This window comes from Megalopta genalis, chromosome 8, assembly GCF_051020955.1.
Source record: "Megalopta genalis isolate 19385.01 chromosome 8, iyMegGena1_principal, whole genome shotgun sequence".
Classification (NCBI taxonomy): Eukaryota; Metazoa; Arthropoda; class Insecta; order Hymenoptera; family Halictidae; genus Megalopta; species Megalopta genalis.
In genome coordinates, this window is record NC_135020.1 from 10,655,980 (window position 1) to 10,677,834 (window position 21,855).

A 21,855-nucleotide genomic window follows, 5' to 3' on the forward strand; every position below is an offset into this window, starting at 1 on the left:
TTACGGTGGGACCGTTGCATAACAAATATCGTCCTCGCTGTTTGGATTTTCGAATATTTTTTTGGTCGGCTCGTTGGGCGAGCCTCGTTGTCAATCCCTTACAGTGCTATTCTTTTATCTAATTTAATTTATTTATTTTTATTATTATCTATTTATTTTTATTTCTATTCATTTATTTTTATTATTATTTATTATTTTATCATTTATTCACTTTTATTAGTATTTATTATTTTATTATTTATTTATTTTTATTAGTATTTATTATTTTATCATTTATTTATTTTTATTAGCATTTATTATTTTATTATTCATTTATTTTTACTTATTAATTAACTGCGCCGAGCGCCGAAAATAACCGATAACCATCGCCTTGTAAAATTCGCGAGCTTGTTATTTAATACGCGTTAAAATTAAAAAATTGATTTAATGATTTCGAGAGCGAGTATCTTCAGAATTTCAATTACAATACAATAAAAATTATCAAACCATTTGATACAATTATCATCATTTGACGATTAACGTTATCGTTAAGGGTAGAACGAATTGTTAAAAATTAATGTTAAGAATAATGTTAAGAAGAATTGATTTTAATTAGCTGGAGAAGCCTCGATCTGATCGGAGCATTACAAGATTAATTATAACCTCCCAGCATGTTGTATTGAATATCCAATTGTAAAAGTCGTATAATTAAATTGTATCAAACGTATCGACTTTGGAAGCCGAAATATATATGAAATTATCTTATGAATAAAAATCCAAATAAATCATGAGGGAGGATTTATTATATTTTCGCTGAATATTCATAAATCTGAACGAGTAAATCGTCCCACGCATATAAATATTCATGGCTCCAGATACGCATGAATAATTAAATGACCGAAGTCCGAATCGAATCACAAAATTTTTATTGCAAACCCTAATTACCTTGGTACCGATAAAGCGATGATTTTTACAAATTTAGTATCAGCTATCAATTATACTATAAATATTGTCATATATATATATTTTAGAAGTATAATAATAAGTACAATCGTCTCTCTCGATCCCATCGTTATAAATAATTTATTAATGGTAATATTAAAGATACAGAAGAAGAGATATACGATAATAAAAGCGAACATATTTATTTAATGTTTATGAGACAAGCAATTTCTCCGTCGATAACAGGAACGAAGATTTCCATAAAATTAACAGGCATGAAGATCTGCGATCTGGATATTGCTAATATTATTTTCCTGTATCTTAGAAGATTTTAATTGAATATCGCATGCACGGTGGTATCAGCATAAAGATTACAATTTAAACGTCCGTCCATCGCGTAGATGCGAAACAACGCAACGTCGTAAAATAAATTAACACAATCCCCGATTTCGGACGTTAACGAAATTCAATCAGAAAGAAAGTTAAACGTAATCGCGATAACGAAACGAACGGTTTCCCACCCTTTCCGAAAAAAAAAAGAAAAAAACTTTCAGCGGTGCCAACAACACCATGGTGAATGTAACAGGTGTTCCGCGCATCGGAGCCACGCGTTTCTGTATTTGCATTGCACAGAGCTCGGCCGAGCCATGAAACGCGAAAGAAGAGTTTCCATTAGAAAATGAACGGTTATTTTTCCCCCCTTTTTTTCAGATTCTCTTCCCGCGGCGAGCAGCTAATTGCCCGATAGCAAGATCTTTCGAACGTTCGCGAGATACCAATCGTTTCCAGCAAATTCTGCCCGATCTCGCTGTCAGCCGGCGAAGAAAGGAAAAGATAACGACGCCATTGTCAGGCAGCGTGAGTTCGAGGAAAAAAAATATCATCGAAAGGTTCGCTTAACGAGGTACGATATTTTCTTTATTCGAGCAGATAGGAATGCGTACAACAATATCGCCGGCGTTCGTCTTCTTAAAAAAAGACAAAGCTAAAATACTAAGCTTATAAGGTACCTTCCTGAAGTAAACAATTTGGTCCATAATATGTACAGAACCGTAGCAACGAGCGAGCCTCGAATGCAAACCGATCGATCGATCGATCGATCGGCCAGGTACAGCACGTCTTACTGGAAAATTTATTGCACAAAACCCGCATTAAATACTAACGAATATGTACAGTGGCTGTAGAAAGTATTCGTAGACTTTTTAAAACAGAATAACACTTTTATAATTGGGCAAGGGGGTCTCAATTTTTTTGGGACGATAGTGGCATTATTAGTCTACTAAACAAGGACTAAGAAATTATTTTCAAAAATTGCAATTTGTTGGCATGATGAAAGAATGATTAATGTCTTTTTTTAACATTTTTATCTGAGCCTATAACGAAAATTTAAAAAGTACGTTTGGTACATCCCGGTAACTTGCATGTGTCCTGAAAATTTCATCGAAATCGGTCGACCTTGACGCGAGTTACAACAATTAAAGATCGCGAAAATCGCAGTTTTTCAAAAGCAAATAATTTTTACATATTTCAGTGGTTGCAGCTTGACTATGCGTCGACCGATTTCGATGAAATCTTCTGTATGCATATAAGTTTCGTTGTAGCCTCGGATAAAAAGGTTGAAGAACGATCATTTAACCTTGAAAATAATTTCTCAGCCCTTGTCTAGCAAACTAATCACTCTAACATCGCCAAACAAATTTAGGCCTCCTGGCCCAATTACAATAAAGTTATTACGTTTCAAAAGCTTTCTACACCCACTGTACATAACATACTAACAAACGACCGTGACATTGAATCGAGCATCGATGGCACACGTGATCTCCCGCAACGAGAATCGACGCGCCGCTTCCAGAATCGTCGTCGTTTTGAATCGTGAATCTCCAAACAGTAATAACATCCGCGTCGTACCGATCGCGTTCCGAGCAACGATAATACACCATCAGTTCTTCGTTTTATAGCTGGTGAATCTCGGGTCGTCGACGATCTGGACGCTCTTCGTCTTTTGCCGTAGCGGCGCGCGGTCGCCGTATCGGCCGTCCGCGTACGATTTCGCGAACTCGAGATTGCTGGTCTCGTAGCTGGACCTGCCGACATAATCGTTGGGATCGTAAACCGGCGGAGCGTTCCGCGCGTCTTCCTGGGTCAGTCTGATCAGATCCAGAATCGGGCTTTTGCCGGCAGCTTGGCTCTGGCCGTTCGCAATCGACTCGGTCCCAAGGTTGTACGTAGAAGGCCGAGCCAAATCCTGGATGCTGTTCGCGTACTGGATCAGATACTGCTGCAACAGAGCCTTCAGATTGATGTTCTGTCCCGCTTTCGCCTGGATAGGCGAGACGCCGTCCACTCGCAGTATGATCACCGGGATCAGCGAGTTGCCCGCTTGGACGAACGTCGGCCTGACGTTCAAGATGGACGACGGGTTCCTGATGTACTCGGAGATGGAGGGGTTGTAGTTCAGCAGGTCGGAGTACTGCAGATTCGAGTAGCTGTTTAAATCGTTGTTGGGCAGGCTCTGCCTCTTGGACCCCTCTGATTCGCTCAGCGCCGAGTCCAGGTAATTTTGAACCTTGTGCGTGTACTTCAGCCGAGAAGATTGCTCCCCGAGCGAGGCGAAGAAGTTCGGCGTGGTGATGTTCGCGGCGGACTCGGTGGTATAGTCGGCGGTGTACTCCGGGTCGGGGCCGTTCACCATGTACCTGGAGGTGACCGGCTGATAGAGCGAGCCTTGGGTGACCTTGTGGCCTTGCGACTGCAGCCTGCCGGAAGTGGCGAACGAGTAGGAGGTCGCCACGGCGGGTTTCCGCTGCTGCGGCTGGTTCTGCCTCTGGCCCGCTAAAGCCTGGTAACCGTGACGGAACACTTGTTGCTGTGGCGAGTTCCCTGTCAACGATTCCGAAGAGACGAACTGGTTCGGCTCCTGCTCGGCCTGCTCGGAAACCGCGGGGAACTGCACCGGCCCCTGGGAATAGACGCTGTTCTCCGTGGAGCTGACCTCGTAGACCGAATGAGCAGCCTGGGACCTGGCCGGCTGCCCGTCTGGTTCCGGGTACCGCGAGTAAGTCTCCACGTAAGTGGCCGGGGGGACGTCCGACACCCGGCCGTCCGGGTACTTCCAGAACACCTTGTTCTCGTAGCGGACGCCGTTCTCGAGCGAGTACCTGGGACCGGGCGGTTGCGCCTGCTGCCCGGAGCCCTGGTAACGAGGATTATAGCTGACCGGCGAGATTGTCGAGCTCTCGACGCTTTGTGGGGCCGAGCCGAAGCCCTGGGAATTGATATTGGACTGCTGCCTTTGAGCGTAGCTCGCCGCGAGGGCGCCCTGTCGCGCGTAGTGGAACGAGCCGGCCTGCGGACTCGCGAAGCTCGCCGGGCTCGGCGTCACATATCTGACCGTCTCTGTGGGACTGAAGGCCAAAGGGGATTGCGTGGTGGACGGGATCTCGTTGCTTCTGTGTCCCGTATTCTGGACGCCGAGCGAACCGGCCAGCGCCGGCTTCGGTGTCGACTGCGGCTTCTGGTACGAGCCGAGACCCGCCGCTGAAGCGTGCGGCTTCGTCCGCAGACCGAACTGTCCCATCGTCTGCAACGTGTTCAAAAATTGAAGACTCTGGGAAGATTGTTTCTGAGTTTGCTGGCTGGCCGGCTGCTGCGCCGCGAAGCTGTTCTGCTGGCTACCGAGGTAGTACCCTTTCTGGCCGGCTGGCTGCACCTTCTCGACGATGGTCTTCGGCAGGAACGGGCTGATCGACTCCTCGATGCTCACCGTGGTGCCCGATTTCCCGGCCGGGAAGTAGTAGTTGTACCGCCTCGGCTGCAGGCTGTTCTTGTCGAGGCCGTAGCCGAGACCGCCGTTCACGGTTCGCTTGGACTTCTCCTCCGACGTCGCGTTCTCCTCGTCCGTGTTGTTGCCGAAGTCCAGAAGGATTATGGGCGGCAGGATAGGCAGCTGGTCTTCTCCTCCGACGTTCTCTTTTCCAGGCTCTTCGACGGCGTCTTCCTTCCGCGGCTCTTCTTTCGCTGTGGTCGCCGGTGGAGATGGCTCGGCGACCAAGGCGTCCAGCTGGGAGCCGCTCGCTTTGGACAAATCTCTGCCGGAAGTTCTCGCTTGGCTGGGACCGATCGCAAGAAGAAGGATCGCGGCGATCTGAAAGCGGTACGGACACGCATAAGAAACGGGCCCGAACTGTCCGGACGTTGAACGTAATAACAATGCGCCCGGTTATCGATCTTACAGCTCGATGCTCTAGTGATGATAATATCGGACTTTCACTTCCCCCCTACCGGACAAGCGCGTGCCTCCGAGACGTTCGCGCGCGTTCACTTCGGCACACCGGCACGCCGAGCCAGCCGATAATTGGACGCTCCGGGGGAAATCTTCGGTTTCCTCGCCGAGGTTTATTACAGGGGGGGCTCGACCTTGCCGAGAAAGAGTTGAAATTTCTACAAGGTTACGGCCGGAGTCAAGCGGCCGAGGCTGCGGAACGGGTTCCACGCGAACTTGCGATTTTCACCGCTTTCTTCCGAGCCGAATGCCTCGAGGGATATCCGCGCCTCCCGGATCCTAACGTCGCCCGGATCGTTCGTCTTTAACGCGAACACGAGGCCTCACCAGCGCGATAAAAACCGTCTTCCTTCAACTTCGCGCGGACAGCTGCCAATTTCCATCTTGCTCTAGAACGGGCGCCGATGAGTGTCTGTTAGCGAAACGGAGAGATATTGAGTTGGAAAGTAATTTCGGTATTTCAATGTTAAATAAGACTCCATTTTTTTATATATAAGAAATTGACTGTGGTGCATTTAACCTTTTTGCAAACTCTGGTACAGTTCTGTGACGATTCGATTCAATTGTGGCTTTGATTTTGTCGTCGTCAAGTTCAGGAGGTCGACCGGAACGTCGGCCATCTTTAAGTGAATTATTGAATGAATTTTTGTTTATTAAGGAACTATAATGAATTTTTTGAATCAATTCTGACACTTGCATTCTGTCAAGCAATCGACGCCATAAATTAAACGTATTCTCATTGCGAGCCTCGGCCGCTTTCTTGCCTTTGTTAAAATCAAAAAGTAAAATGTGTCTGAAATGTTCATTTTTCAACATTTTAGCAAACTATCAGCAAACTATTCGGCAAACTAACAGTTGTAAACAAAACTGCGCGGAATTTGTTTCTATACTAACCTAAACGTGTCGGCTACCAAAACTGAAGACAAAAGAATTATAACCTTAACAAAAGAATGACAATGCAAGCATAACGCTCCCTATTGGTGCAAACTGAAATTACTTTGTTGCCAAACTAATAGCCATAAACTTCACGTATCTTTTTGCGAGCCACGGCCGCTTTCTTCCTTTCTTCTTTTTTAAAAAATAAAATGTGTCGGAAATGTTTATTTTTGCACTCCGTGGTTAAAATTGACTGCAAACTATCAGTTGTAAACAAAACTGCACAGAATTTGTTTCTATAGTGTTTCTATAACCTAATCGTGTCAACTACCAAAGCAGAAGAGAAAAGAATTATAACCTTAACAAAAGAATGATAATGCAAGCATGACGCTATCTGTTGATGCAAACCGAAATTACCTTCTTGCCAACCCAATATATCGATCCTACAGTTCCAACTGGTGGGTGCGGTTGCTTTTAGAGTTGCTTTAGAAGGATCCCTGAAATCGGTGTGAACGTTTCGCAAGAACGAATAGCAAGGGAGCCGCTTCGACTCGGATCGATTCCTTCGGTCGAGTAGAAAATCAGTTATCTAATAGACGATCGACGGAAACAGATTTTACGCCGGTGTTCCCCGAATACCTTGAAGGACTTTCACCGGCTTGCTCAAGAGCATCTGCCGCCGCGGCTGCTGCGCGGCCGTGGACGAAAGAAAATAAGAAACACTTTCTCCGTGATGACCGATTCGCTGTTTTCTGTCGTCGACCACACGGAATTCGGACGTGTCTGCGGCGAGGATAATCCCCCGGAGTTACTCAACTCGCGCCGTTTGCCGAAATTAATGTCATTATTGTGTTTGCGGTTTTCCATTGATTTCGCGCGACAGAACGAAAACGGGCCGGGCCGGGCCGGGCCGCCGGAGACTCGGCGCTCGCGCCGAGAAACGTACACCGCAGATCCAGGAATTGCCGCAGCATCTCCGGGAAATTATTCGAGCTGTTTACGATCGAGATAACGCGGAAATCGGTACACGTAACGCGGTACATTCGTATCTGTCTCTCGCGGAGCAATCTTCCGGCAGACTATGATTCCCGCGGCTATGATCACGGGAAATTATCAGCGCCGCTCGCGATGTTATTCGTGAAATCTTACCAGCGATCGTGCACGCAGATTTCCTACGGTCCGTGAACTTAGTACGTGTTGTTAACACGAGACGCGTTTAGTCGTCGGACAAACGAAGGTATTAGAATCATTAATTAGAAACAAGAAGAAGACGAGAAATGAAGGTAAAAGAAGCTTCAGAGAATTTAATACCAAGTATGGTAATGTCTCTCTAATTGACGCCCAGATTGACCACAAAAATGGACAATTTGAGAAGAGGAGATGCGATTATTGGAGCCTTGCGGTTTATTGTTATAGTTATAAATTGTCCTCAATTATAAAAGCGAACCGCATTATATTATATACGATTATATACGATATTTATACGATATTATTATACGATTATTCTCGTATAAGAATAATCGTATATAAGATAGGAATAATCGTATCTCCTCTTCCCAAATTATCCATTTTAGTGGACAATCTGTGCGTCAGTAAGGGAGACATTGCTGTACAGTGATTACTTCTTAATCGATGCTCGGCTTGGAAACAAAAATGGACGATTTTGGAATAGGAGATGCGATTGTTGGAGCCTTGAGGCTCGTTTTAATAACTGTTGGTAATCGGTAATTATAAAAATGAGCCGCAAGGCTCGAATAATCCGTGCTTAATAATTCGTTTTGTATACAAGCTGAGGGTTAATTGGGGAAAGTATACTGTACGCAAAAATGAACAATTTGGGGAGAGGAGATTGGATTGTTCGAGCGATAATTATACCTTCTTTTCCATAGTTATTCATTTTTGCGCGCACTCTGAGCGTCAATTAGGGAGAATTTACTGCACAAGGTGCGGAGAATATTTTGTTCCTATATCTGCATAATTATATCTAGCTGTTTATAAAATAAGGACACTTCAATTTATTATTAAATTGATTATTTATAATCATAAAACTAAACAAAAAAATTTAAATGTACGTATTCAAAATTTGCATCTGTTTCAAATAGATTTTTAAAGCCCCTCTCGAGAATTATTAATGATCGTCGCGCGCTTAATTATTGTAATTTCGTTCCATGCATTTTGTAAAGCTAGTTTTAATTCATTCGTCGACTTGAACGATTTTCTTTCGTTCCTACGTTTATGCGATTTAATAATCGTAACCCGCTCTTTATCGTCCTTTTTTCATTTTGAAGCTGACAGAGAATAAAAACGTGAACGATACTAATAGTTGTAAAAAAAAAAAGGAAAGCATAAAAATTTCGAAAAACAAAATCGACTTGCGCACTGAAATTTTGCCGCAAAGAAAGGAGCGTTTTTCATGAAAGGATGAAATTTTCTTCGCACCCCGAACACGCTTAGAGATTCGATCAATTTCAATTCCTCAACTTAAAAACGCATCGATTTGAATATTTATCCATATTTAACCGTTCCAATTCAATCCACTGGAATATTTAAAAAGTCCTAAGAGAACAGAAGCTGCAACGGGATTTCAAAGTGAAACTGATAACACGGGAAGCGATTTTCGTCTCATTCCTGTTTTCGTAAATCACCGCATAAAATTATGAATTTGCATAATCGTCTGCGGTCTAGTTGGAACTCATTAAGAGAGGCAGGATGGCCTCGCTGAATATACAATGAGCAACGAAAGTCCTCGAACTGCAACGTTCTCTGTACGTCTGTTTTTTCTGTTTTTTCTTTTTTTTTTTGATAATTAGCATCCCATAGTTTCTACTCGCGGCGTCCAATTATTTTCCCGTTAAAATGTCTTTAGTTGCGCGGCGCGTTTCAACGTTCACGCAACTCGTCCCGATGAACAGCACTATCCTTATTTACGTGGCGATTAAAGATCCCGAAACCGCACGACGAGAGATCTTCACGAAAGGACGAGAGAGATCTTTGTCACTAATTGCGGGGCCTTTGGTCCCCGGCGAGCTCCGTCAGCCTAGTTCCGGTGGTGCTTACGAGTTCACAAACACCTACGCACTGCCGGCGCGATTTCACGGCGAATATCCGTGGGCCGAGGGATCGTCGAGAGCGAGAGGAGACAAAGGAACACGGTTATGGTACTTACGTGGAACGCGATAGACCCCATGGCTACGCTCGACCTTAAACCTGCTCGCTTGGCGGTCTCGTCGTGTGTATTTGGGACTGATGAAGCAGAGCCCGCAACAACCCGCCTTATATGCCTTCGCTTGAACCGCGAGAGGGACAACGCGATTATAGTTTCACCGGCGTAACACGACGGCATTTCTCATTCGATACGTGCGGGAAGACAGCCGCCAGTAGCGTAGTGAGGACGCGGCGCGGTGATTGCGTGCCGGGCCTAGGCTCTGTTTCGTCACCGGACCAGCAAACATCCGTGCTCTGGTCCGGCCTAGTAAGCCGGTCGATGGCTATTAATCATCGTTACCCCCACCCTTCTCCGCCGCGGGACCGTCAACGCGAAGCGAAAAATACATAAATACATAATCCGCCGAATTTCGACACCAGCCCGTGCGATTCCAACCGAAGAGCGACGCCGGCGTTTCCCCCACTCCGCACGACTTTTTCCGTCCGACTGTAACATTGAACTGGACATTCAATTGCCACGGCGTTGTTTTATATTTACTCGGGCGAAATTCACGGGCGCAACGATCCGATCGAATGGTTCCGGTTTCGGCCTCGCCTTCGCCGAACGGTTCAACGATAATACCGAGCGAGACCTCGTTAGCCGTCGTTACGGTTCGCCAGGGTAAAAGCGTGTAATTCCGATGGAAAATTCGTGTTTTTAGCTTTTATTGGCCGGCCGCTCCCGACTGTGTTATTCGAAAAGCCTACACCATTGGCTCTTGCCTGCAGCTTCTTCCACTTTCTCATTTCGCCGCGCCGCGTCGCGCCGGCACAAGCGGTGAATCATGGCGACGTGTGTGTGCGCGCGCGCACACATGGTGTCAACGGGTTTTCTGTATAGTGTTGGTGACACGATCGATGGTTTTATCGGGGATACATTAGCGCCGAAGTTACAGGAATTGACAAATACATCGGGCGATTGATGAGCTCGAGAATTGGTGATTTCTAACCTCATCGATCTTCGGTCGATTTGCATAAACCCCCTCCGGCCGTCTCGATGAATTTAATTCTCGGTCGCCTAATTTCGCCGCTAAATGACCAACGGCGCGTGCTGACAAGCTAGAGAAGTCCGCGGAGGTTTTCCAGAAATGTTTCAACCACCTTTGCTGCAGCCGCTGCATCTCTCTCTCTCTCTCTCTCTCTCTCTCTTGCGAGAGGAACACCTTGTTTCGATGAGTTTTGCTGGATGTGCTGTTCGAGTTACACGGTTATAGATAAAAAGAAATTCACACTTCTATTCAGGTCAAGGATCGGATTTCTCCTCCACTAATTGCCCGAGGAATCTTCGCGGCGATCGAACCAATTACGGAACATAAAGCGCCAGGTTCCGAGCGAAGGAAGAGCCAGCCACATTGTTTCTCGTGTTTGGTTTTGTTTGTTTTTGTATTCTTTTCTTTTCTTTGTTTCGTGTTTGTTTTTATTTAAAAAAAAGAGTCGTCTGCGAGTCTACACATATAAAAAAAGAAAAAGAAGACGGGAGCAAAAAAAAACAACAATTTGTTTAGGCGAGACATTTGTTCCATTCGTTCCACGCTTGTCGTTCGACGGTCCTCGGTGAAAGACTAGATACGATCGCGCCCATAGGCGTCCACGGTGTCACCAGCTGCCATTTTGAATGCCGAGAGTTGACAACGACACCGGGCGCGACCACTCCTTTACTGACCATTTTCACTGGACAATCCTGTCGCGCGATCCGGTCACTCGACGGTCTTCAGCTTCTTGTACAGAAAATTCTCTTTCGACGGGAGGAAGCCGCTCTCCAACTTGATCGGCCTCTCCTCGTATCTGCGGCAAATGGTCTGCGTTAGCCAGGTGAAAAGAGACGGTTCGGGACCGTTGTTCCACTTTTACAAGGGAATCGCTCACCTCGCTGAATCCTGGGCCGCAATTAGCTTGCTAGGAACGTACGAATCCAGCAGAGATCTCGGCTCCGAGGGACCCACGTGATTTTGGACCGGAACGGACTCGTCCTCCTGCGATGGAACCGGCAGCAACGACGTCACGCCGGTCTCGAACTCTTGCGCGGGCAACTGGGGTGGCACCAAGTTTTCGTTCGGTTCTTCGGGATCCTGATAAGTAATTATACAGGTTAATATTATCAATTAGAGATTCAATTTTAAGTTATTGAGTTATTCTATTCTTATTCGCTATATTTTATTTCATTAAGTTATTATTATTATTATTATTCGATAGTTATTATTATTATTATTATTATTATTCAATTCTAAGTTTTAGAAGCCACTCTTCGATCGGTCTACGCTTTTCACATTGATCAAATCTACGTGGATTTTGGCTTAGATGAACATTCGTATGATTATTATAATATTTATGTTATAATATTATATTATTATATAATATTTATATTATAATATTATATTATTGTATAATATTTATATTATAATATTATATTATTGTATAATATATATATTATAATATTATATTATTATATATTATTTATATTATAATATTATATTATATATTATATATTACAATATTTTATTATTATAATATTTGTTCATTCCAATAAATTGTTGACATGAGAGGTCTAAAATAATTCGACCACCGCGTTACCGCGAAAGTTTCTTTTGTAATGGGCAATCTTGAAGTAATTATCTTGTTTTCTTAGCTTTCATTTGACACCTCAATTAGCAGCTAAATTAACAGCTCAATTAACACATCAGAAGCAATTCTAAATTCGCGCCGTGCACGCTAGTCGAAAATCAAACTTTTGGTACAGCTCGAGAAGCATAATTTTAGCCCAATAGGAGTCCTTAATGATATCCCTGTTTAACAAATATCTTCGCAAAATGAGAACTCAGATGAAGCAGTCTGTTCATTAGTATCACTAATATCAGGAGTACAGTAATTTCTTCCTAATTCAGATTGCGCACAAAATTTGGACAATTAATAAAAATAACAAATTAACAAACATAACCTTGCGACTCGCTTTTATAGTTACCGATTGCCAACAACTGCGAAAGCTATAAATAAAAACTATAAATAATTGTACCTCCTCTTCCCAAATTGTCCATTTTTGTGCGCAATCTGAGCGCGAATTCGGGAGAAATTACTGCAGTTCGTATGGGCTAATGCGACATAACCTTCGTCTAATGTACACCAACCTTGACGTAATTCTGAGACACGCTCTGGCTAGCTTGCTGGGCCAAGACCTGATTGGGCAGTTCGTCAGCTAGCGGTTCTGTTGCGGTCTCCGATTGCTCAGGTGGCTCGCTGTACTTAACGTTACCTTGCTCGCCGTTGTCCTGCGCATAGGCAGGCGTTCGAGCGTACACGTCACTGTACACAGGTGTCGCGTGCATATAAACAGCGGCCGGTTGTGTGTAGACCAATTGAGAAACGTATTGCGGCTGGGATTGGGCAACGTATGCCTGCGTGTACAAAAACTGTCTGCCCTGGGCGTACGATTGGTCCGGCTGGACGTACGCTGCCGCGTTCACTAACGGGGCACTGGTGTACTTCTTCGGGGTAACGGGAGAAGCGTAAACGGAGCTTTTTTGTGGCTGAAAAGGAAGAATGACTTTTAGTTTACCATGGAGCACGTTATATATTTAATAAATTGTAGTTATGAGAAAATGCGAGTAAATAAAGTTTTGCGGAATTGCACGAACATTGTGCTCAGAGGATTTTGTTATTTTGTATACGATAAAGTTCGTAAATGTTTTGAAGTTATGTTAAATATTAATAATATTTCAGTTAGGGTCCACTTGGATTCGGACTGTGAATATTATTGTTTGACTGCTTAGTTTCCGACAATTGATTTAAATTTTTAGATATGTCTCGTTGCAATATATGATGAGAAAAAATCATAAACAAAGTTATAGATGACCCAAAGCAAATTGAGTGCAAATTTAAACTTATTGGTAGATCGGAAGAGGCAAATTAGATCGACATTACTAGACTGCAAGTGCTGAATCTATGAGTTTCGCATAAAAATTCGGATAAAAATTTAAAACGATGGAAAGTTCAAGAAAATTTAAGAATATTAACTATGCATTATTTTCAATTCGCTAAAATTGCCAAAGGAAAGAAGAAATTCCTATCTGGATCTTTTTTATTGCTTTCGATGACGACAATTTTCATTTTGCATGAACGACGCTATTATCTAATTTTAACCAACAAACGAATGAAACGTTCGTAAAATGTTCGAAACCCTAGTTTTCTTCTAACCGTTCGAATTTTAAAGTTAAAAATAATTTTTAAGTTTCTTTGTTTAAATTCTAAAGTTAATTTTATTTCCAATATAAATTAAAAAATTAACTTCAAAGTTAAACATAACCTTGACATAACCAGTAAACGAACGGAACGTTCGTAAAACGTTCGTAACCCTAGTTCTCTTTTAATTCGTTCGAATTTTAAAGTCCATTGTGCTTGTTTCCGTGAGAACCAGAACAACGCGGAAACACAGGCGGCGATTAACCGTTTTGAGATTGAAGCATTGTGGTAAAAACAGATCATTAGTTTTTACGCTAACCTTGGCAGTGAAAGTGGTCGGAACGTCAGCATTGTGTTTCGGTGTGTACTGGATCTGATAAGTCGGCTTCACTGGAACAATCGGTTTCTGGCTTAGCGCCGACGTATAAACAGGAATAGATATCTGCTGCGATCCAGCCGTACTCAATTGGGGCACCAATAGTCCTCTGGTTTTACCAGAATTTACGTCCAAATTTGGGTAATAGGTCAGCAAGTGCATCATGGGAATATCGACGTACACCGTCTCTGAAATCGTACAACATAATAACGAGGTCAGAGAATTCGTAGAACTAAGTAAAAATGCTATTCAGTTTTTTTATCCTGTTTTTAGTGAAAGCAACTTTTATTGTTCTGATTTCACGTTCAAACTTGATTACGTTATTCGCTATCCTCTGCAAATAACATTCTGAACAAATAGTTAATTTTTCAGAATACTTTTCTCTTTATATTATATTACTTTTTATATATATATTATGTTATATTACTATACTTATATAAAATATTATATTATTATATTATACAATATATAATGTTATATTGCTATATTATATATATTATATTATATTATTATATTATACAATATATAATATTATATTACTATATTATATTATATATTATATATACATATATATATTTTCTCTTTATATATATGTGATTGTTTAAACGATATATTATTTGCTTTCATTTTACTCTATTTCCAGATCATCGCGTAATCCATTCCTCGATATATCCTTCGAAGGAAAAATTGTGTCTTTTTTTAAATTTCAATTTGTTTGAAATTGGCCGACAACACGGTCGGCCAATTTATTTAGTAAAATGCGAATGATATTTACTAAAATCTCCACAACGTTGATAACGTTATTTGTTAAACATCTTCGTTCATAAAAACCGAACTATAAAACAGAACGCGACAAATAAATTTACCTTTGTTCCCAGTTTGCGCGTACTTCGCTGTCACCGTCTTCTGCTGCACCGTCTGCATCTGATTACCGACTATCACTTCCGGCTGATAGATCAGTTGCTGCGGCTCGTAGTAGTTCGGCGCGGCTTCTTTCGGCGGCGTCGCCGATGGCTGTTGATAGTCGATGAAATATTGTGGCGGCGGCGGCGGTGGGGGGGATTGTTCCGGCAGCACGGTATTCTGTTGCTGCTGGTACACCTGATCCTTGGCGACGTATCTGCCAGGTTGGTCATAGCTCTCTGGTGGCTGCGGAAAGATGTTCGCGGTGATAGCGGCCCGAGGTGGCCCACGGGAATATTGCAAATCGTATCGCTTTACATTTTGACCGGACGGAGGCGCAGCGTATGCAACAGGTGCATTAGGCGGCCTGTTGTATTGGCCGGGCAGTTGGTACTGTTGCTGACTAATCTCGGGCTTCGTCAAGTAGTTCGTCCCCTCCGGCCGTGCCACCCCGGACTTCGATATACCTTCCGCCCTCAAATTGTCCCGCTCTATGTCCTCCAAATTGATCTTCTTCTCGGCGCTCGCGGCGGCGAACAGCAGGACCAGTATCAGGTACAGCCTCTACAAAAAGAAATAAACACAGATTGTCACGTGATCGCTCGATAATCGACGCTCGTCCGTTATAACATCAGAGTATAGAGTATCAACAACGCGATCATGATTTGATTTATATCGCTACGCATGCTTCGTATCGTATGATTGTGTTCCTTAACCATTGCGACCACTGGGAAAAAATGAACTTGCATCGGGATACACTTTCACTGCGCGTGAAGTTCTGGGTCAAACATCCGGCATGGACCAGTCTTTTATACACTGCGCCACGCATCGTGCTTCCCCTCCACCCCCCACCCCCGCCCCTCCTCCGTGATCCCGGGCCGTCGTCGGGCTGACCAAGTGTATCGCATCATCGATGCAAAAGTAAAAGTTTCTCTTCCTCGTACCATTCCGACGGGAATTTCGGTGCAACGTAGGCGAGATATCGGGTGTCCGAAAAAGATCGGACCCTCGGCGTCGAGGAGGACTTTTCTTTTTTTATCGGGAAGCGAATTATTGCGTTCTCTCTCGACGCGAGAGGGTATTATTCTCGCGACGCATGGCGAAAGAAAGTGATTTTCACAACTTTCTTCCCTTAGTGCCGTCGACGACGCGAGAGTTTACTTGCGGCGCGCCGGATACTCGACGACGATCCGTTTATGCGAGTGCAAACATGTACGGCGGATATTGATAATTATTTATATGAAATAATATTTACTTATAAAGTAATAATAATAATAATAATAATAATGAATAATAAATAATAATAAAGAATTCAATAATGATAAATAATAATAGAGAATTCAATAATGATAAATAATAATAGAGAATTCAATAATGATAAATAATAACAGAGAATTCAATAATAATATATAATAATAAAGATTTCAATAATAATAAAGAATAATAAAGAATGCAATAATAATAAATAACAATAATATTTATTTATATAAAACAATACTAATAATTTCCCTTAAAAGTATTTTAAGATGCACCCATTTTCTGTTTTCAGATACCGTGAAAACTTTAATCTTTTTTCCGTCTGTGCTGTAAAACGGAACAATTTTTTTCATTTAAAACATACAGCATAATTTGACGAACGCGTTATGCCACAATATCGCGCGCGATTGCTTCCGTGTGAAAATTAATTCGCGAATAAAATTAAAACAATCAATACACCTTATTTCACACAAAATACCCATTCCTAGCATTGCGCAAAATTTTTATAGCAACAAAATTCCGTGACAGTGATACAACGAGCATCGACTCTCCCAATAAAATGAACAATATCTAATAATTGTTTTTTCTTAATAATTATTCCTAATAAAATGGATCGGATTCAGTCGCCGAAGAAGGAATCCGGTCGAACGGAATAACTTCACTTGAAACCTTGTTAACAGTATATCGTAGAATTGCTAATACCACGTTTGCTTTACGATCAATCTTTACGATAACTGTACTGTGACCAATTAGCTGTTGAGCTCGATACTTACGATTTGTAGCGAAAATTACGATTCGTACTCGTTGAAATCGTGGCAAACGGTCGCTTAGAACCAAAATATAAATGTAAACGGGAATGATCGAGCATCGAGCGCCGTCGAATTTCATCGTTCATACCAGCGAGACTGAATTATTGCTCGATGAATTATCGTAACTCGTTTAATGGCGAGTTGAAAAATTTCGATGGATTATTCTAACTAAATAATTGTTTAATGGCGATGGGCGAGGGGGCAAAAAGAAGCTTGCGACGCGAGACAAGATGCGAAGGAAACGCGCTATCGAACGGCTGTTATTCGATTCATCCGCGTTTTCTACACGTCCTTCTATTATTTCTATGGATATTGACCGGGGAGCACTCGAACCGTGAAACAGCATTTCCGTGTGCGATATTCCAGAAAGTGATACGTACCATGTCGCTCTACTCTGCGCAAAAGGTACGATCGCGGCGCAAAGATCCTAGCTCTACTACAAAACCAAAGTAGATTCACCTTCTCTTATATAGCCTTTACCCCTACCAGTAGCATCCCCTGACGGGGGCACACACTTCACTTGCGGATCATGGCGCGCGTAATGGGCCTCGTGGACCAGCTGCCGAAGAAGCTAAGCCAGCCGGCCGATGCTCGAAGTGAAGGTACATCGTGCGAATCATCCCTCTCGTGCCGCGGACACCTCTCCAGCTCGCGGCGCGTTTTCATCTGTTCGCCTAGAAAGAAATCTGGAGCATCGGCAGAGCAGCGTCGGCCGGCCGAACAATGCCGAGGTGTAACGTCGTTACCTAAGATTCGACTGGCTCGCGACACAACGTGGATTCGATTTCTCGGAGTCCTCGGACACCGTACGTGCCGGCCAGCTAATCGCGAATAACACCAACGTCGAAAGAAACTAAACGCGTTTCTCACGATCGTTGCACCAGCGGCGCGGCGCGCCGCCATGAAAACCGGACGATCGATTCGAGAAAAACGAGCTACCGCTGCTCGGCAAAGCCGTGAGAACCGGCGAAGAAAAGTCGATGGAAACGCGGATATGCTCCCGCGTCGCTCGGGAAACGGATCATTAACTAAGCATTTTCAGATACCGGCCCGAGAACGATGCATGCCGGACGCGTTTAACGACGGAGGGAAGAAGAAGCCGCCGGCTTAAATAGCTGTCGCTGGCTGGCCGGCCCGCCGATAATCTCCGCCTAAATCGTTCCGAAGTTCTCGAAAGTACAAAGTCGTTCCAATTATTCCGCCGGTTAATCGGTTCATTAGTCCGCTAATGAAGTGAATTCGTTGCCGGCCTGCGTCCGACAGCTTCACTATCGGGGCTGCAGGGTGCTGGGTGGGGCCCACCTACGGGTTTATAGCGTCGTCGAGCAATCGAAAGCGATCGGAACTCGGTTTTAGGAAATAATTTGGCCGCGAGGATCGGACGGAAGCGTTTCAGTGGGTCATCGTACGATGAGAAACGATGAAAATGCGAGCAATTCTGAAAGAAAGTGCACTGCTTCGAGTGCGCTATCGATCAAGGCTGCCGTTATAAACTCGTTTCTGTTACTGAAACAAATCTTCCGGTACTTGCGGTTTGTTTCTTTGTTTGTTAGTCGGCGTATGGTAAAGACGATCCGTTCATGCGAGTGCAAAAATGCACGGCGGATATTAATAATAATTTATATAAAATAATATTTACTTATAATGTAATGATAATCATAATAATGAATAATAAATAATAATATAGAGTTAAATAATAAAACATAATAATAAAGAATTCAATAATGATAAATATTAACAAAGAGAATTAAATAATAATAGATAATAATAAAGAATTAAATAATAATACATAATAATAAAGAATTCAATAATGATAAGTAATAATAAAGAATTAAATAATAATAGATAATAATAAAGAATTCAATAATGATAAATAATAATAAAGAATTCAATAATAATACATAATAACAAAGAATTAAATAATAATAAATAACAATAAAGAATTCAATAATAATAAATAGCAATGATATTTATTTATATAAAATAATACTAATAACTTTCCTTAAAAGCATTTTAAGATGCACCCATTTTCTGTTTTCAAATACCGTGAGATTTTTAATTTTTTTTCCATCTGTGCTGTGAAACGGAACAATATTTTTCATTTAAAATATACAGCATAATTTGTGGAACGCGTTACGCCAGAATATTGTGCGCGATTACTTCCGCGTGGAAATTAATTCGCGAATAAAATTAAAACGATCGATATATATTATATATATATATATATATATATATATATATATATATATATATATATCTTATTTCATACAAAATACCCATTCCTAGCATTATGCAAAATTTTTGTAACAACAAAATTTCGCGACAGTGAAACGACGAGCGTCGATTTTCCTATCGGGGCTTCGGGGTGCGGTGCACAGTAATGTCTCTCTAATTGACGCTCAGATTGTCCCCAGAAGTGGACAATTTTGGAAGAAGAGATGCGATTATTCGAGGCTTGTACCTCGTTTTTATACTTATCGAATGTCAATGACTGTAAAAAACGAGACGCGTGGCTCGGATAATCGTATCTCCTCTTCTCGAATTTTCCATTTTCGTGGACAATCTGGGCGTCAATTAGAGAGACATTACTATATAGGGTGACTCATCTAGTTTAGCGTCGTCGAGCAACCGAAAGCGATCGGAACTCGGTTTTAGGAAATAATTTAGGTGCGAGGATCGGACAGAATCGTTTCAGTGGGTCATCGTACGATGAGAAACGTTGAAAATGCGAGCAATTCTGAAAGAAAGTGCACAGCTTCGAGTGCACTATCGATCAAGGCTGCCGCTAAGCAGGAGTTTTTAATGAAACAACGGCGGAGACTCAGTCGATGAGAAGCACCTTATCGCGTAATGCGGAACGTGCTTCCGTGGAAAAAGCATATAAGCCAGCTTTATTTCTTCGTACGTTGGTAGAGACGGCTGGGTCAAAGCTCAACAGAGCCTTACAAAACGTATGCACTTCTAGGCGGGACCCAGTTACTAGGTCATTCGGAACAGTTGTTGAACGCGACACACGGTCCTTCGGGCTTGTGTCTCTGTCTGCGCTTCTTTCGATTGCGTTCCGAAATTGTCAAGTTTTATTGCCGCTCTGCTATAGAAACCACGGCGAAGCGCATCTGGGGCGCTTTTTCCCTCGGCCTGATCGCCGGTGAACCCGAAATATCGCGATCTCGTATAAATTAAAAATGCTTGGAGGTAGGGAAATAATAATTTATAACAGAACGATAGGAAAATGTAATGTTGGTGTGGCAAAAGGAAATGTTTATAATTATTGATAAATGGAAGAAATTGAGTAGCGACGTCGCGTCGCTGTTGTGAAGTGGATGAGATTTATTACTGGTGTTGCAAATGTCTATAATTACAAAAATTAGAATCGGGGAGAAGAAAAGAAGGAAATTGTGAAAACCAGTTTAAGAGCTGATGAAAATTCTGGAAGGTATACCGTTACAAAAATTAGAACCAAGGACAAGAGAAGAAGGAAATTGTGAAAAATAGTTTAAGACCTAATGAAAATTCTGGAAGGTGTACCATTACAAATATTGTAACTAAGGACAAGAAAAGAAGGAAATTGTAAAAAATATTTTAAGACCTAATGAAAATTCTGGAAAGTATACTATTACAAATGTTATAACTAAGGACAAGAAAAGAAGAAAACTGTAAAAAATAGTTTAAGACCCAATGAAAATTCTGAAAAGTGTACCATTGCAAATATTGTAATTAAGGACAAGAGAAGAAGGAAATTGTAAAAAATAGTTTAAGACCTAATGAAAATTCTAAGAGAAAATTCTGGTTTGAAAGCACGCCTACATGTAACTGTTTCGTCCGTGAAGGAACGAAGATATAAATTGTGTGTTGCTAGAACCGATTTCCAGAAGCTTTTACGAAGTCTATCAATGTATGTACGAACCAGAATAACAGACTGCCTGTCTCGGGGGAATGAAAGAGGGAAGATAGGTTACGAGGACACTTCTCCAAACAAGCGAAAAGCGGGATCAATATATTGAAAGATCGAGGGGTTGAGGCAGAGAGAGAGAGAAAGACTTAATAATCACAGCTGTAATGATTCTGAAGTTTTCATTCCGCGTACTATTCGATTCAATATCGCTGAGCCGAATAAAATTGGCATACCTCGCAGGAGCACCGAGTAAACTTCTTAACTTACGATTCCATTATTAGATAGATGCACATAAAATTATATTCTCTCTCTCTCTCTCTCTTTCTATTTCTATCTCTCTTTCTCTCTCCCACGCCTTTATCGAATTTAACAAAGGCAGAGACAGAAAGAGAGAGAGAGAGAGAGAGAGAGAGAGAGAGAGAGAGAGAAATACCCTATGAAATGTTTAAGTGAGCTAATAATGGATAGAACGATTTAATTTGATGTCTTAACTCGCGCACCTCAAAAATAATTGTGTTTTAATCCGTGAATTTAATAGAACTACCGTTCCGTTCATCTGCTCAATTAGCTTATCTGTTAAGAAACCAGTAAAAAGAAATCAGGAAACTTTGATAATTTTGTATTTAATATCATAAGTATAGATGATCATTGGTAACCTTAATATAATCAGTAAAAAGATTTGAAATCATTAAGGAAACAAAGATAGTATTAAACAATAATTAAACCTTGATAATTTTGTATTTAATATCATTAGTATACTTGATCATTAATAACCTTAGAATAATTAGTAAAAAGACCTGGGATCATTAAGAAAACAAACACAGTATAAAATGATAACTAAAACTGGACAATTTTGTAGTTAATATCATTAGTATACTTGATCATTAGTAACCTTGGCATAACCAGTAAAAAGACTTGTAATAATTAAGAAAACAAATACAGTATAAAACAATAACTAAAACCCGACAATTTTATATTTAACATCATTAGCATATCGCGGATCTGTATACAATGCTCAATTCAATCGCAAGAATCCGAAGCCAAACAGAACTTTATTTCTTTCGTAAAAAATATTCTTCACACACTAAAAACAGTATAACAATATTTTCAAACTCTCCAAACGTTTTAAATACTTCGCGTCTGTTCCCCTCGTTTCCGT

General features: G+C 41.8%; 2 protein-coding genes across 4 annotated transcripts; both read right to left on the reverse strand.

Moving 5' to 3' along the window:
• Positions 1-1,812: 1,812 nt before the first annotated feature.
• LOC117227859 (uncharacterized) lies at positions 1,813-9,440 on the reverse strand. Its single transcript, XM_033483388.2, has 2 exons — positions 9,246-9,440; positions 1,813-5,065 (listed from the first exon to the last, which is right to left on the reverse strand). The coding sequence occupies exons 1-2, from the start codon at positions 9,420-9,422 to the stop codon at positions 2,861-2,863; spliced, it is 2,382 nt and encodes a 793-aa protein (XP_033339279.1). The 5' UTR covers positions 9,423-9,440; the 3' UTR covers positions 1,813-2,860.
• A 1,207-nt stretch (positions 9,441-10,647) lies between these two features.
• On the reverse strand, positions 10,648-17,233 carry LOC117227799 (uncharacterized). 3 transcript variants are annotated; one of them, XM_033483325.2, is made up of 7 exons: positions 15,452-15,530; positions 15,054-15,299; positions 14,699-14,981; positions 13,776-14,020; positions 12,406-12,804; positions 11,150-11,352; positions 10,648-11,068 (listed from the first exon to the last, which is right to left on the reverse strand). In XM_033483325.2, exons 1-7 carry the CDS (start codon positions 15,482-15,484, stop codon positions 10,981-10,983), a joined length of 1,497 nt encoding a protein of 498 aa, XP_033339216.2. In that variant the 5' UTR covers positions 15,485-15,530; the 3' UTR covers positions 10,648-10,980. The 3 variants fall into 3 exon arrangements, with proteins under 3 accessions (XP_033339216.2, XP_033339215.2, XP_033339214.2); XM_033483324.2 differs by lacking the exon at positions 15,452-15,530 and adding an exon at positions 17,182-17,233 and having other exon boundaries at positions 14,699-15,299; XM_033483323.2 differs by having other exon boundaries at positions 14,699-15,299.
• Between the last annotated feature and the right edge of the window lie 4,622 nt (positions 17,234-21,855).